The 13,776-nt window shown below is 40.0% G+C and overlaps 1 protein-coding gene across 1 annotated transcript in view; it reads right to left on the reverse strand.

Moving 5' to 3' along the window:
* Nucleotides 1–13,776, reverse strand: part of EP300 (EP300 lysine acetyltransferase) — a 75,808-nt gene that overhangs the window by 49,775 nt on the left and 12,257 nt on the right. The window contains exon 2 of the mRNA XM_082241261.1: nt 8,144–8,802. Coding sequence (XP_082097387.1) covers nt 8,144–8,802 — 659 coding nt within the window. The remainder of the gene's footprint in view (nt 1–8,143; nt 8,803–13,776) is intronic.

The following is a 13,776-nucleotide window of genomic DNA, read 5'->3' on the forward strand; positions in this document are numbered from 1 at the left end:
GAGTTAAGGAGGTTTATTATTGCAAAGCCAAACCTTTCAGTTCATTTTAATATGTGGCATATTGAATCCTTAAGTGGCCAAAACACTTGTTAGACAATGCCAACATGTAAATCAATGGATCAAAATGTGTCCTTTCTTGGAGTTCATTTATGTATCAAATACAGTCAGACCTCGGGTTAAATATGCTTCAGGTTGAGCATTTTCAGGTTATGCTCTGCGGCGACCTGGAAGTAACGGAACGAGTTACTTCCGGGTTTCGCCACTCGCGCATGTGCTCAAAATGCTGTCACGCGCATTGTGGAAGTGGTGAAATGTGACCCACGCACACGCGTGTTACATTCTACTCAGGATGCGAACAGGGCTCCGGAATGGATCCCGTTCGCATCCAGAGGTACCACTGTATATAATGTCTTTTTTTTACTGAAGCCCCAGAAACTATGCTATTCAATTATGACTTTGTCAGTTCTTGCATACATATAAGTTTTGAACCATATCCTTTATACCACACAAGGATTGGGAACCAGAGACCCTCTATGTGGGCTTCCAACTCCTACCAACTCTGATCACTGGCCACGCTGGCTGGGCCTGAAGGGAATCGGAGTTCAACATCATCTGAAACGAAACACATTCTACATCCTTGGTGTTGCTAATATGGTGCACAACAACATAGGAAAATGCTTTAGACCACATCAAACCATTGCTGCTGCTAGGTCTTTATCATCTACAGTCTGACTGGCAGCAGCTCTCCAACATTTCAGACGGTAGCCTTTTCCAGCCCTACCTAGAAATGCCAGGGGTTGTGTACAAGATGTCCCAGGTTCAAACTGTGCACACTTCCTATTGTGAACCTAATCAGAGATTAATCCCAATTTCATCCTGACATTTCCCTTTCACACGTGGTTGTATATTTATGTTATTAGGGGATGTCTTGTACAATTGTTCTTTGAAATTATTCAAAAATAAATAAAAGTACAAACAAAAATTTGTCACCAAGTTACATCCCAACTTCATCTAGTTCTACCTGCAAGATCTTGTACTACAGTTGTTGCTTAATTCCACTTGGACTGCATAATGTTCAGATATCAAGGTCTGGTTATTCTACACCCATCAATGATATTTACTGTAGCTCATGTATACCAATGATATGCCAAGTAACTACTAATCCATAATTCTTAACTGCTGTTCAAGAAAACGTGACTCACCTTTTCACACACATAATAAAATTAAATTACAGCTCAAATGCAAGAGTTCTAGAGTATATTCAACGACACCAGAAGATTGTAGAATCATTGTACTGTGCTCAATTAGAGCCAGAACAGGCCAATTTATATGAATGGATGGAAACACACCTCTTTTAAAAAACAAAACACTGAACACCTGAACAGAAGTAAAACAAAAATAAATCCAGAGTATTCCAAACTACTGTCAGTTATATCTAACTAAGTCACTTCAACGTAAATGACCACAGTTCATTCTCTCTCTCATGTACAGCTGTTTGGGCTTGATAAAATTAGCATATGTTAACAATTTTCAGTGCTTCCTCCCCCCCATTAAATTTGAGCAAAGTGCATAACACTAAATTGCCTTAAAATAGTTGCAAGTAATAAAAAAATTTTTTAGTAAAGCTTTGAATATGATTTACTAACATTTATACCACATCTGTAGTACACAGTGCTATGTGGTATAGAGTTTTGAGACAGCTATATATAGTATAGACTAAGTCCAACAATTATCATAATCAGATTTGTAAAGCTGATTTAAACTGGGCATTGGGGAAAATTAGATCCATTTTAGAAAATGGAAATTCACACCACTGCTTTCCACCTACTGTATTTAGAATTCAGGATAAGAGCTTTTATAAAAGCACAAGTATCAAACCTTTGTACAACAAAGTGTTAGTTGACAAAAATGTTTCCTGCAGATAAAGCACCTATATATTATAACCCCATGAAAGTAGAAGAAAATGCTCGTCCTGATATGCACAACAGCCATGCCATTTTGCTTTGCCATACAAAAGAAGCCAAGTATTTCATTTGAAGATGAAGCTCAGCTATACGTAGGCTACAAAATACTTTCACACTTTTCATTTTTAGACCCCTCAAAAACCTCCTGTTCCCAGTTTACTTTTCTAGACTCAGTTGTGGGGTATCAACAACAGCTGGTTGGAGAGCAACACAGATCAAGCATGCTTGTTGTCAGCTTCTACCAACTCCACCTCAAAAAGTGAAACTTGGGCTCTCTGCCAACAGCCAAACCAGTTGAATACACTCTTGAGTCTCAGCCTCCATTTCAGATTTCCCTCTAATAGGCTCTTCAGCTAGCTTAAGAACATACATTACAAATGGGGGTGTCCAAGCCAAAAAAAGTGTCTTTTCTGCTAAAACTGACAGAAGCAGAGCAAAACCATATCTACAATTCACGTTAAACAATCTTCTTTGCTTCTCCAATTACCACTCAAGTAAATTTCAGGATTTGAAGACAGTATACTCCAATTGCTCATTAAACTGAATCTTCACATGTTAAGTATTATTATATTATTAAAGTTGTCAGACTATTAAAGAAATCTTAGTAGAGTTTATCAATCTTGTGAGGTATAGCCAACAGACTAAGCCTGCAATGATATGTACATTTATCAGTAGTCCTACTTTGTTCAATGGATTTGCTTGAGTAAGAACGCACAATACTAAAAAATGCATTTTGAGTAAAAGTGCATTAAAATTTAGCTCTGTAAACGTTTGCATAGAATGAAACTGTTTAAGGGAAAGACATTCAGTGTTCAGATTATTCGTGCCTATGTTACAGGCGGCACCATCCTAGAAGAACATTTGCCTTTCTGAAGAAAAAAGCTATGCCCCCAAATTATGCCTGACACCTGCAGTTTTTCTTAAGAACTTTTGGTAATAAAGAAATAGTTTTCTAAAAATCTGTTTACATAAGCCAACTAATCTTTAGGAACTGAAATTCTCATTATAGAATTATGAAGCTTCTTCAGCTGATGAAAGGTTGTAGCACTGCATTTTGTGGGCTTAAAGTCACAAAGCTAGATCTAGTAGCAGGGTCACTGTCTTTCTAACTGCTATTTGGCTATCTGAAAATGCCTGCAGTCAAGTTTTTCCTGCAAGTTCCAAAGATCTCAGAAGCCCACTCTGCAGTAACTCGGAGCAGTGTGTGGCTGTCCCCACTCTGTGGAATAGAATTCCTGTCAAGATACAAGAGGCACCTCTCTACCTGTACTTTCCTGAAATAAGTGACATGTTTGTACCAACAGGTTTTCCCAGCAGCATTAACTGGTCTATATCATAACTGTCTACATTGCTTGATTTCGTTTTTGTTTTAAATGAATCTGCTATTTTTGTGTTATACAGTGGTGCCCCGCAAGACGAATGCCTCGCAAGATGAAAAACCCGCTAGACGAAAGGGTTTTCCGTTTTTCGATGCGCTTCGCAAGACGAATTTCCCTATGGGCTTGCTTCGCAAGATGAAAACGTCTTGCGAGTCTTGCGTTTTTTTCGCTCCCCCCTTTTTCTAAGCCGCTAAGCCGCTAATAGCCTTTTAGCCGATAAGCCTTTAATAGCCGCTAAACCGCTAATAGCGCTAATCGGGTTGCTTCGCAAGACGAAAAAACCGCTAGACGAAGAGACTCGTGGAACGGATTATTTTCGTCTTGCGAGGCACCACTGTAACTTGTTCTAATTATACATCACCTTGAGATGGTTTTTAAGAAGGTGATCAATAAATTAATGAGGATTATATTTGCACCTTTAAGTTTAGCCAGTTTAAATCTAGTTATTTGACCAGCCCTTCTATGAAATATGGCACTAAGGTCTGCAGAAGGTAGTGGGATCAGTGAAAGGTATGTTCCCTATCTTGAGAGCAGAAACACTTTTCAATACAGCAAGGCTACTATTGGATACAACCATATGAAATCAAATTCTAAACTGCCACCTATAACTGTGTTGATCAAATACATATTTGCATCCATTTGAAAGACAGTGTTGTTGCTTTGCAACTTTGTTGTTAATCTATATTGATTTTTTATTGGCTGTAAGCATCTTTAGGTAAACATACCAGTTTTGCTCTCAGATTCAAAACCTTTCCCAAACCAGGGTTAGGGTTAAACAACTGCCACCAAGAAAGAGCCAGTAAGAATTTCTGCTGGCTCAGACCTTGAGGGCCTGATATAATCAGGTAATAAATAAAAATGTTTGCAACTTAGAATTCTAGGTGCTTTGGGAACCAAAACATACAAGCCCCACAGATTGAGAAAAGGAAACTGCATCACTCCAGAGCCACTATTCATGTGTTTCATGTCCATGCAAAGCACAAGAGTTCTCAACAATGTGGAGCAGAAAACTTTTCAGAGCTTTATTTTTCCATGAAAATTTTTCTGTTTTATAAGTTCACTAGCAAAAATTAAAAGATGCCAAATGCAAATATTAAGCAAGCTTGATAGTTTCAAATATTTTAGTTTTGTTTTTTAAATACGAGAAAATATGGCAAACTAGATCACTCTCGGAAATTTTTCCAGGAAATCCATGTTGAAAGAGGTGTTACAGTTTTTATCTTGGAAGCCACAGAATACACGTTATTTTTAAGGGCACTACATAAATAGCAACCCTTCCCCAGAGTAGTAATATTAAATGGGAGTTATCATAGTGGAGATCAGAAGGTGGCACAATGTATCTTTACTTCAGTAGCTCTTAGAGATAGAACACAACCTGTTCCCAGCCTGAGTCATATAACAGGAGGTGAACTGACCAGTAAACCCTGAGAAAAAATCCATACCCGCTACATGTTCCGGTGAAGAAAAGGCTAAAGAGTAAACCCTACACAATCCAAAATGGAGTCCCTAAGACGGTTGGATGGTGCCCTGTATACCTCCTTTCAGCAACTCCTGCAACCAAACTTTCCTTTCCTTTGGACCACATCAGCGAAGCCGAGAAGGTTGTTGGATGCCACTTCCTTTGAGCTGCAGCTCCCAAGCATGCATGCTCCCCTGCCCAGGTGAGGACGTGGGGTGAAAGATGCTTGCTAGGGAGAGGGCATGGCCAGCAAATTGTAGGGCCTTGTCACTGTCATATTTGTTCTTTACTCCACATGTTAACCCTGTTTCTGAGATAGTGCTTCCACAACTTCTATCAAGATGTCACCGAAATCAGCAATGACTGCAAGACTTCCCTTTTCCAAGCATCACTGTCCACCTCATTCACATATACCTTGCTAAAATCATTTCCCATGTAAACCAAAACATTCGCTAGTAGACAAAACTGAAGTGATTCTACTTCCCCAACTTCCAAATGTGAACATGTACCTACAGTAGTCACTGGCAGTGAAGCATTCTGCAGTGGGTGTGTCCAACTCATTCACTTTATTTTAAAAAAGCTGCCATCTCAAGCACAGAAATAGCGATGGAAGTACAGTAATGTAGCAGTCCTGTCACAAAAACATTCCTCAATAGCAACAAGCTCTCTCATGTCAAGCAAAAAATGTTTTTGCTTCAAGAATTCAACTACAAAAAATGTTGATTAATTCCCTGCATCTGGGGCCAGGATTCCTCTACTCTTCAATTTAGATTCCAGTAAGTTCTCAGACTGAATCAAACACTTGCATTCTCTTTCAGGGTTAGGACACTGTTCAAGTGACCAGCCAAATATACAAGAAATCAAACATGTTGATGAAACATGGATCATTAAGTATTTTTGTAGGGGGGTGTTACATTTACAATGGCAAATTTATTTTATATTATAAGACGGTGTTGTTTCAAGTTATGCTAAGCAGTGATGCTACATATTTTTCTGAAATTCCAGATTTCATCTCACTATAAAATCTGGCACTACTTTTGATAATTTGAAATTCATATTTTGTCACTTGAATATGTGTGTAGCCAACTGCACCTACAATAGTAGTTACAATTCATTGCTAAAGCCCAGCCTCTCATGCCTTCCCACTGCCTGAGTTAAAAAAAACAAAGAACACCATACTGCACTATTTTTTTGGTCACACACTTCCATTTCCTCACTACTGACAGTGCGACATTCTCCCCATAAAAAAACAAGCTTTCTAAAAATAAAATGTTATTCTTATCTTGTCACTGTACCTATATACATCCAAACTTTAAAATCTTTGTTTTACTTTGTTACTTTAGAGCTAGTTATTGCCTTTAAAGTCTGCTTACAAGACTTATGTCTGAACTATCAACTGAGATTCTGCAGACCTTAGGAACCAAAGATCAGAATTTGCTATATCCCCTTTACAAGCTTCACTCTTTGACAAGCTAAACAGCTCACAAAGATGGAACTGTAAGGCAAGCAGGTTGACTGATCAAGCAAGCTCATCAGCCAAGCAACTTGCAAACCCAGTCTGCATCTAAGTAGTAAACCTGCCAGTGAGGGCCACACTATGGAGACTGAACACATTGTTATGTTTAGTCATTAGAGCAAATGAGTTTTCAAAAAACAGGTTAAAGGGTATTATATGCAAAGACTGCATAGATCCATTCTACTAAAGAAATCCTCACCAATGTGTGCCCTTCATATGTTTCTGACTACATCTATCACCAGGCATGAGGACTCTCTGGTTTGTGGGCCTACTTAGACCTAGCACTGTTCCCAATTTGGCTTGTGAGGCTACTTTCCCAAAACCACACCCACCTACCCCACAACTGATGTCATGTGATATCAGGTATGGAGCAGATTGTGCAATGGCAGTCATGATCTACTGGGAGCCTTAAAGTATACTCCCAATTGTTCATTGGCAAGGGAGACTTGCTATCACTGCTGATCAGCTGGTTTTGGCAGTGACAGCAGCCCTGCTGGGATCAGCTGAACCATGGAGTTCCCCATACAGTACTCCATAATGCACTAAATCCCTGCTCAAAGTAGAGCATGAAGTTGGCCTGTATCAGCAGCTTGATGGTAACTTCCAAGTCAGGCTTGAATGAACTAGAATTTCCTTTGTAGCACTACCAAGTAAAAATGTGTCAACTGCCATCACAGTGACATAGAGTAATTTCCAGGTGGGCTGAGGCTCACCTACCTGTCAAAATGGCCCACCATCGGCAGGAGAAACCAGGGTACAGCCCACCAGCTAGATATAGTTCCTCACCCATTTTACATAAAGCACCCAAGTCCTCTATTTGCTGCTCTGTACAATCATGTGTTAACTCTCACTGGCTACCACTCAATGAGAGCAACCTGGCAGTTTGCTACATATTTCCCACAGGACAAGCACCTACTCGGCAAGTACCTATTGAGGACTCATTTTAGATGCTTAATCTAAACACTGTACTAAAATAAGTAAGAGAAAAGCTGTTTCCTATCCTTTCCCCTGAAGTAGTAAACAACTACATGCAGAGATTACATCAAAGCTACATGATTAGTAATGAAATGTACAGCATTTTTCTGCTCCACCACTTACAAAGCACTAGGTTATTCATTCTAATTAGTGAAGATACTGTTCTTGGTGCCTTATTACACTCACAGTACTGTTTTCCCCAAGTACTGAGATATGTGAAGTCCTGCTGGAGCAAACCTACAGGTCTACCATCTAATTTGTAAAAGTGACTACAAAATATCTACAACCACCATGCAAACTCTCCTTCATTGTTTGGCACCAGCATCTGTACTCAGAAATGCTGCACCTAGAGGTTGAAGTTATCAATCATGGGTAACAGTTGTGATAAACCTACCCACTACTTAACAAATCAAGGAAAATATTGCATGCACATATATTCCCACCCCACCCACAGTTATAGCAATGTTTTACTGAAGAATAGCAATATTAGCCTTCCCAGTAGTTTTAATACTAGGGAAAAATTCATCTTCAGTATCAACACCACCTGTAGGATTATTCTGCAATTTAAGAACTAATACACCAATCATAGGTACTATTGAAAGCTATAAAATCAATACATCATTTTGAATGACAATACTGTAACTGGACACAAAGACTATGAGGTTTTTTTAGAAATACAACTTTTCATATAATGCTACATGCCTCCTTATCATGTATTAATATGCTTAAATATTCCCACGTATCATTCATAATTGCAGTGAACAAGCCTGTTTTCTGGAAATGCTCAGGTATTTTGAAATATTATACTTCAAAAACTTTATTTGTGATCACAAGAAAAACTTTGTCTTACCTTGCCCATTGCTCCAGGCTGTGGACCCCTCAAGCCTGTCTGTCCTCCCATCTGCGGAGAACCTTGCTGCAATGTCTCAGCCAACAAGTTACCAGCATTACCCATTCCTGGGTTCGAGTATGACATGTTGGAACGTCCTCTTCCTGCTCCAATCGAACCATTCAAAACTTGCCCCTGCATCATGCCTTGTCCATTTCCTGAAGCCAACATACCAGGATTCATGCCAGCATTTATTCCTGCATTCATTCCCATTCCAGGCTGATTTACCGGATTGTTCACTGCTGGCATCATTCCTGCAGTGGGTTGAGTAGATGGACCTTGATTTGGCCCACTTGCACCCATCCCCAAATTTGGAGATGTCAATGCTGCCTGTGCCATGGGGCTTTTGACCATACTGTTTAAGATTCCCATTCCTGGATTGTTCTGCTGGGGCTGGCTGGCCATGCCCTGACCTGGCCCACCAACTCCCATATTAAGGTTTGGTGAGCTACCAGCACGTAACAGTTCAGACAACTGTTTGTGTTTTGAAGCAGCATCTTGTGCCATACCAAGACTAGTCTGCAGCTGATTAATGTCACCACCATTGGTAAGTCCCAATTCTGTGGAGCTGATCAGTTCATCTGGTAAGTCATGTTCCAGATCAAACAGGGATCCAAAATCTAGGGAAAGGAAAAAACAAAAGAAATGGTTTAGAACACTGAGAATATATTTCATATAAAAGTTAGCTCTTTTCAATGCTGGCACAATATCACTTTTCTTATCTAATTAACTATGCAGCAAGCCAAGAAGCATAAACAGGTTTGTTTTTTTAAAGTATTTCACATTTTCCAACGATATAAAAGCCTCACACAATTGGCTACCCTTCTTCTCACTTCATTAAGACTAAAATGGGGAAATGATTCTGGAGAACAGAGGAACAATTCTGGGAACACATTTGTAATAAACTGCCATTTGGATCAATCTCAATTAGAACTTGAGAAAATGCTTTAAAGATGGCACATCACTAGTAGATGTGCCCAGCCAGATTATAGAGAATTAATCATAACACACCCGACCTTTGCTAGCAGGAATGCAATTTATCTGTTTCTCGTACACATGTGTGGTTTTGCCCCAAAATTATTCCCTTTCGGGAAAAAGTTTTTCAAACAATCAAATGATGGGACAATAGCTACAGCCCTACAATAATTTTTCTCCTCGGATTAAGAACATAACCAATAAAAACCTGATTCTCTATTTATTAACTGGAGCTAGATTAGTGACTGCAAAAAAATGGGAAAACTTTAAATGCCAATCTTTTTGAAGCCTGGATTTCACAGGTATTGTGCTTCTGGTCAGATTAACCATTTCACAAAAGGAATATTGACTGGGGGGGGAGGAAAACTCACACCTTCTATATGACAAGTTATCCTTTTATTGACTTTCTTAAGACAATCGACTCATGGAACCTTATGAAGAAACACTTTCATTTGATCGCCTTTCTTGGGACATCTAAAACTACAACCATCAGCCTCTATTTTTCTTTCTTTTCTGCATAACTACTAAGCTCTGCATTCCTTGTTTAGTTACTTGAAATTAAAAATCATTTTTAAAAATTCACATTTTTCCTCCACAACCCTACAGAATATGTCAGGCTGAGCAATAGTAACTGACCAAAGGTGAACAATGCTTAGCAATGGCTTAAACCAAGGGCTCTCCTGTGCAAATCAAATAAAATATCAACTATACCACATTCCTTCATATTTATATATTCAAGGCTTAATTTCTTTTACTCCTGCAAGATTCTAACTCATGTTAAAAGCTTTCATTGTAAAAATAATGTCACATAGTGTTTGTAAACTATTGGTTGTGGTGAAAGAACTGGATCTGGCTGGAAGGCCAGATTCCTACCTCCCCTATTCTGCAACCCCTCAGCAGGTTTGCTTTGACAGATGGGCAGTGCTGACCATCTATCAATCATCTGACATCACATGGCTCCTTTTCCTTTTTGCCCATGCAGTTTGAAATCAAGCCACTGCAGGCAAGGCACAACATTTCTCAAGCACCAATGATCAGTTGATTGTTGGCACTTGTAAAGCACTGTGCCTTCTTGGCTAATCCCAGTGGGGCTCACTGTCAGTGCACATCACCTGATCAACACTGTCAGCATGTCCCGCTTGCAAATAAACAATTGGAAGCCCACTTTAAGCTTCCAATAGCTCATTTGGAGCACGTCCTTGCCTACCCTATCCACGACATCACACAGTACTTCAGGTGTCAGGCAGCTGGCTATGGCAGCCAGCCTTGCAGGTCAAACACTAGGTCTAATAATGTACACAAGCCAGAGGTTTCACACCCATGCCATATGCCAAGAGTTCAAAGCACTCCAGATATGAATTTGGTAAATCTTACAAATAGCCTTGCAAAGTAGGTCTGTAGTTACACCAGACTGAAGATGGGGGCAAGAAAACAGTAGCTAATGAAGACACCTAGCAAGCTCACAGCCGAAGTGAAATGAACCAGGAACTTACTGTGGAACACCAGTTTTCCTCATGTGCCACTATAAAGAATACTTCCTTCTTGGTTTTCGTTCAGCAACTGAATTGCCTAGACTAAAGGTCTTAAACACGCTATCGTTCACACAAGTATATTGAGTTTGCATCAGCTCAATCTACTTAAACCTAAAACAGCTTTAAGCACAGAAATACAGGCAGGAAACCTTGGTTCTATTCAGCAGAGCACATATAAGCACACACTGCTTCTGTTCTGCCTTCTTCTGGGTACCAAAGGACCCACGTGTTGGTGATCACATGTCATTTGGACACGCCTAAAATGGTCACCAGGACGCGGGTGGCGCTGTGGGTTAAACCACTGTGCCACTTGGGCTTACCAATCGAAACCCCGTGACGGGGTGAGCACCCGTTGTGCGGTCCCAGCTCCTGCCAGCCTAGCAATTCGAAAGCATGCAGTACAAGTAGATAAATAGGTACCGCTCCGGCGGGAAGGTAAACGGCATTTCCGTGTGCTACTCTGGTTTTGCCAGAAGCGGCTTAGTCATGCTGGCCACATGACCGGGGAAAACTGTCTGCGGACAAACGCCGGCTCCCTTGGCCTGTAAAGCGAGATGAGCGCCACAACCCCAGAATCGTTCGCGACTGGACTTAATTGTCAGGAGTCCCTTTACCTTTACCTAAAATGGTCACCACCTGTAAGTACACATGTATCTTTCGATTAAAAAAAAAAATCCAAGTATTTTTTCATGATGAAGGGTGGGTGGGTGTGCCCACACACATACATACCTTCCAACATGAAAAAATACTTGGGTTTTTTTTTTAATCGAAAGATCAAAAGCCTTTTAAACATCAGTGGGGGGTTTGGGGGGGGGACTAGGTTTTAAATGCTACAAGCCTCAACTGCCAAATGTTAGGCTTCGTGCATCTATTTATGCAAAACCATTTTGGACACACAACAAAGGAAATGAATGATAGTGCCTACAACTAAGCAATTACAGCATCTTTTCGAGTATGGACTTTCAGTTTCAAAACCTGTTTCACCCAACTCAAGCTAGAAAGTAGCCCTAGACACCCACTAAAAATGCACCTGCAAGAACCTGCTCCACCTTTGGAGCACCTTCATACAAAATGAAATTCAAATGTTCAACATACTGTACTCTTCAGCAATTTGATATTTCAATAAAGTATGTACTATGAAAGATATTCCATATTTCTGTGAGAGAATGACTTGGTTCACACATATTAGTTCATGGTTTAGTATTATGTGTGAACTTTACCCAGTTCCTCAAATAAAATAAGCCATGGTTGGCCACCTGACATTAACTACCGTATTTTTCGCTCTATAACACGCACCCGACCATAACACGCACGTAGTTTTTAGAGGAGGAAAATCCATAGGCATGCCACCCGTAGGCATTCCCTCCATAACAGGCACAGACATTTCCCCTTACTTTTTAGGAGGAAAAAAGTGAGTGTTATGGTGCAAAAAATACGGTATGTTTTAGAGCAAGGATGAGAAATCTCTGGCCCATGAGCCGATTAGGCCCAGTGTGTCCAGATTCTACGCCATTTCCTCCTAACCATGTCTATCTGCCCCACAACTGAAATCATATGCTATGTCCAGTATAAGGAAAGTATGTGGCTCCAATTGTTCCTTTGCAAATGGGGCTCACTGACAGCCCCAAGAGATCTGCAGAACTACTTGGATTCAAACCACACCTGATGTCTCCAGAGGAGAAATGTCCATGTGTAGATGCAGTATGAATGCAAACTTTGCCAGCAAATTCATTTTTATAATGAATGATTTTAGAATGTTGTTTATGTTGTACTTTTGTACTGTTTTATTGTTGTTAGCCGCCCTGAGCCCGGCTTCGGCTGGGGAGGGCGGGATATAAATAAAATTTATTTATTTATTTATTTATTCAAAAGGGCTTGCTGTAACTGGTCCCACTTACCTGTCAAAGCTGGCACGTGAGAAGTGGGAGAATTGAGGAGCCAACCTGCCAGCCACATCCAGTTCTGCATCTCTAGTTTAGAGATGTGAACCAGGACAATTTTTTGACTATGGTTTAAGTGTGGTTGTTTGTTCCACATAAAAGTACAGAGACAGTAGTAAGAGTATAAATGATGTCACTGCTAGATCTCCCTGGTAACATGGTCCTTTCCCCCCAAACAATTCTTCCACCTCCAGATTTTTTTAAAGCAACTTGTGTTATGGCAACTATTAATAAAATTGCATTCCTTAACATAAATTTGTCTGCTCTGACCCACCATGACTTCACAGAAGAGTTGTGGAGTGGAGATAAAAATTTAAACAGTGTTTATTTCTCATTACGACCAGCTTTCCGCACTTCACTCATTGTCTACTGTTTACAAAGCTTAAAAGCCTGTTACTAACATTCTAAAGTCATGCCTGCACGAGTGAGTGTGGGGCTTTTAAAATTATTTTAAAAGAAAACTACCATAGAAAACTACCCTTGGGTAGTTTTGTTTTGATTGTGCATTTTGTGGTGTTATATTCTGTTTTTATCCTGTGAACCGCCCTGAGACCTGTGGGTATAGGGCTGTATACAAATTTTAAAAATAATAGATAAATTTATCTTAAGATTCTGTCCACGAGCAGCCATTTTATGGATACTCTTCCCCTCCCCCAGTTAATTTTCTTTCTTCTCTGCTTCTATGGTTTCCTATCTAAATTACTATACATGTCTACTCAGAAGTAAACTCCAGTAAATTTAGTGGGGCTTACAGCTTGCATACATTCTAAGCATATCAAAAAGTCCCAATTTTAAACAGGAAAAAGGGAGGAGGGACACTTCAGGCTACACTGGAAAGGATGAGATAGGTGAAGTAATGCCAGCAGCAGCAACTCAATGATTTCCCTTTGGACCAAAACCCACCAACACACATACAAAGTCCTATTCTTCCTTCCAGAGGACAAGTGTCCAGTTCATGGAATCTTGCCTGTGAAAGAAAATTAGTCCCTCTTCTCTAACTCCAGTCCAAGAGTGTTTGCAAAAATGTTAATCTTTGTCTTTTCACTCAGATACATTTCATTCCTTGAGGAAGGAGGGCAGGATTTGCCCTAACCAAGGTAGGAGCAATGGAATTATGTGACAGAGCAACACTATGGGTGACTGGTGA

This window comes from Podarcis vaucheri, assembly GCF_965113315.1.
Source record: "Podarcis vaucheri genome assembly, chromosome: 10".
NCBI lineage: Eukaryota > Metazoa > Chordata > Lepidosauria > Squamata > Lacertidae > Podarcis > Podarcis vaucheri.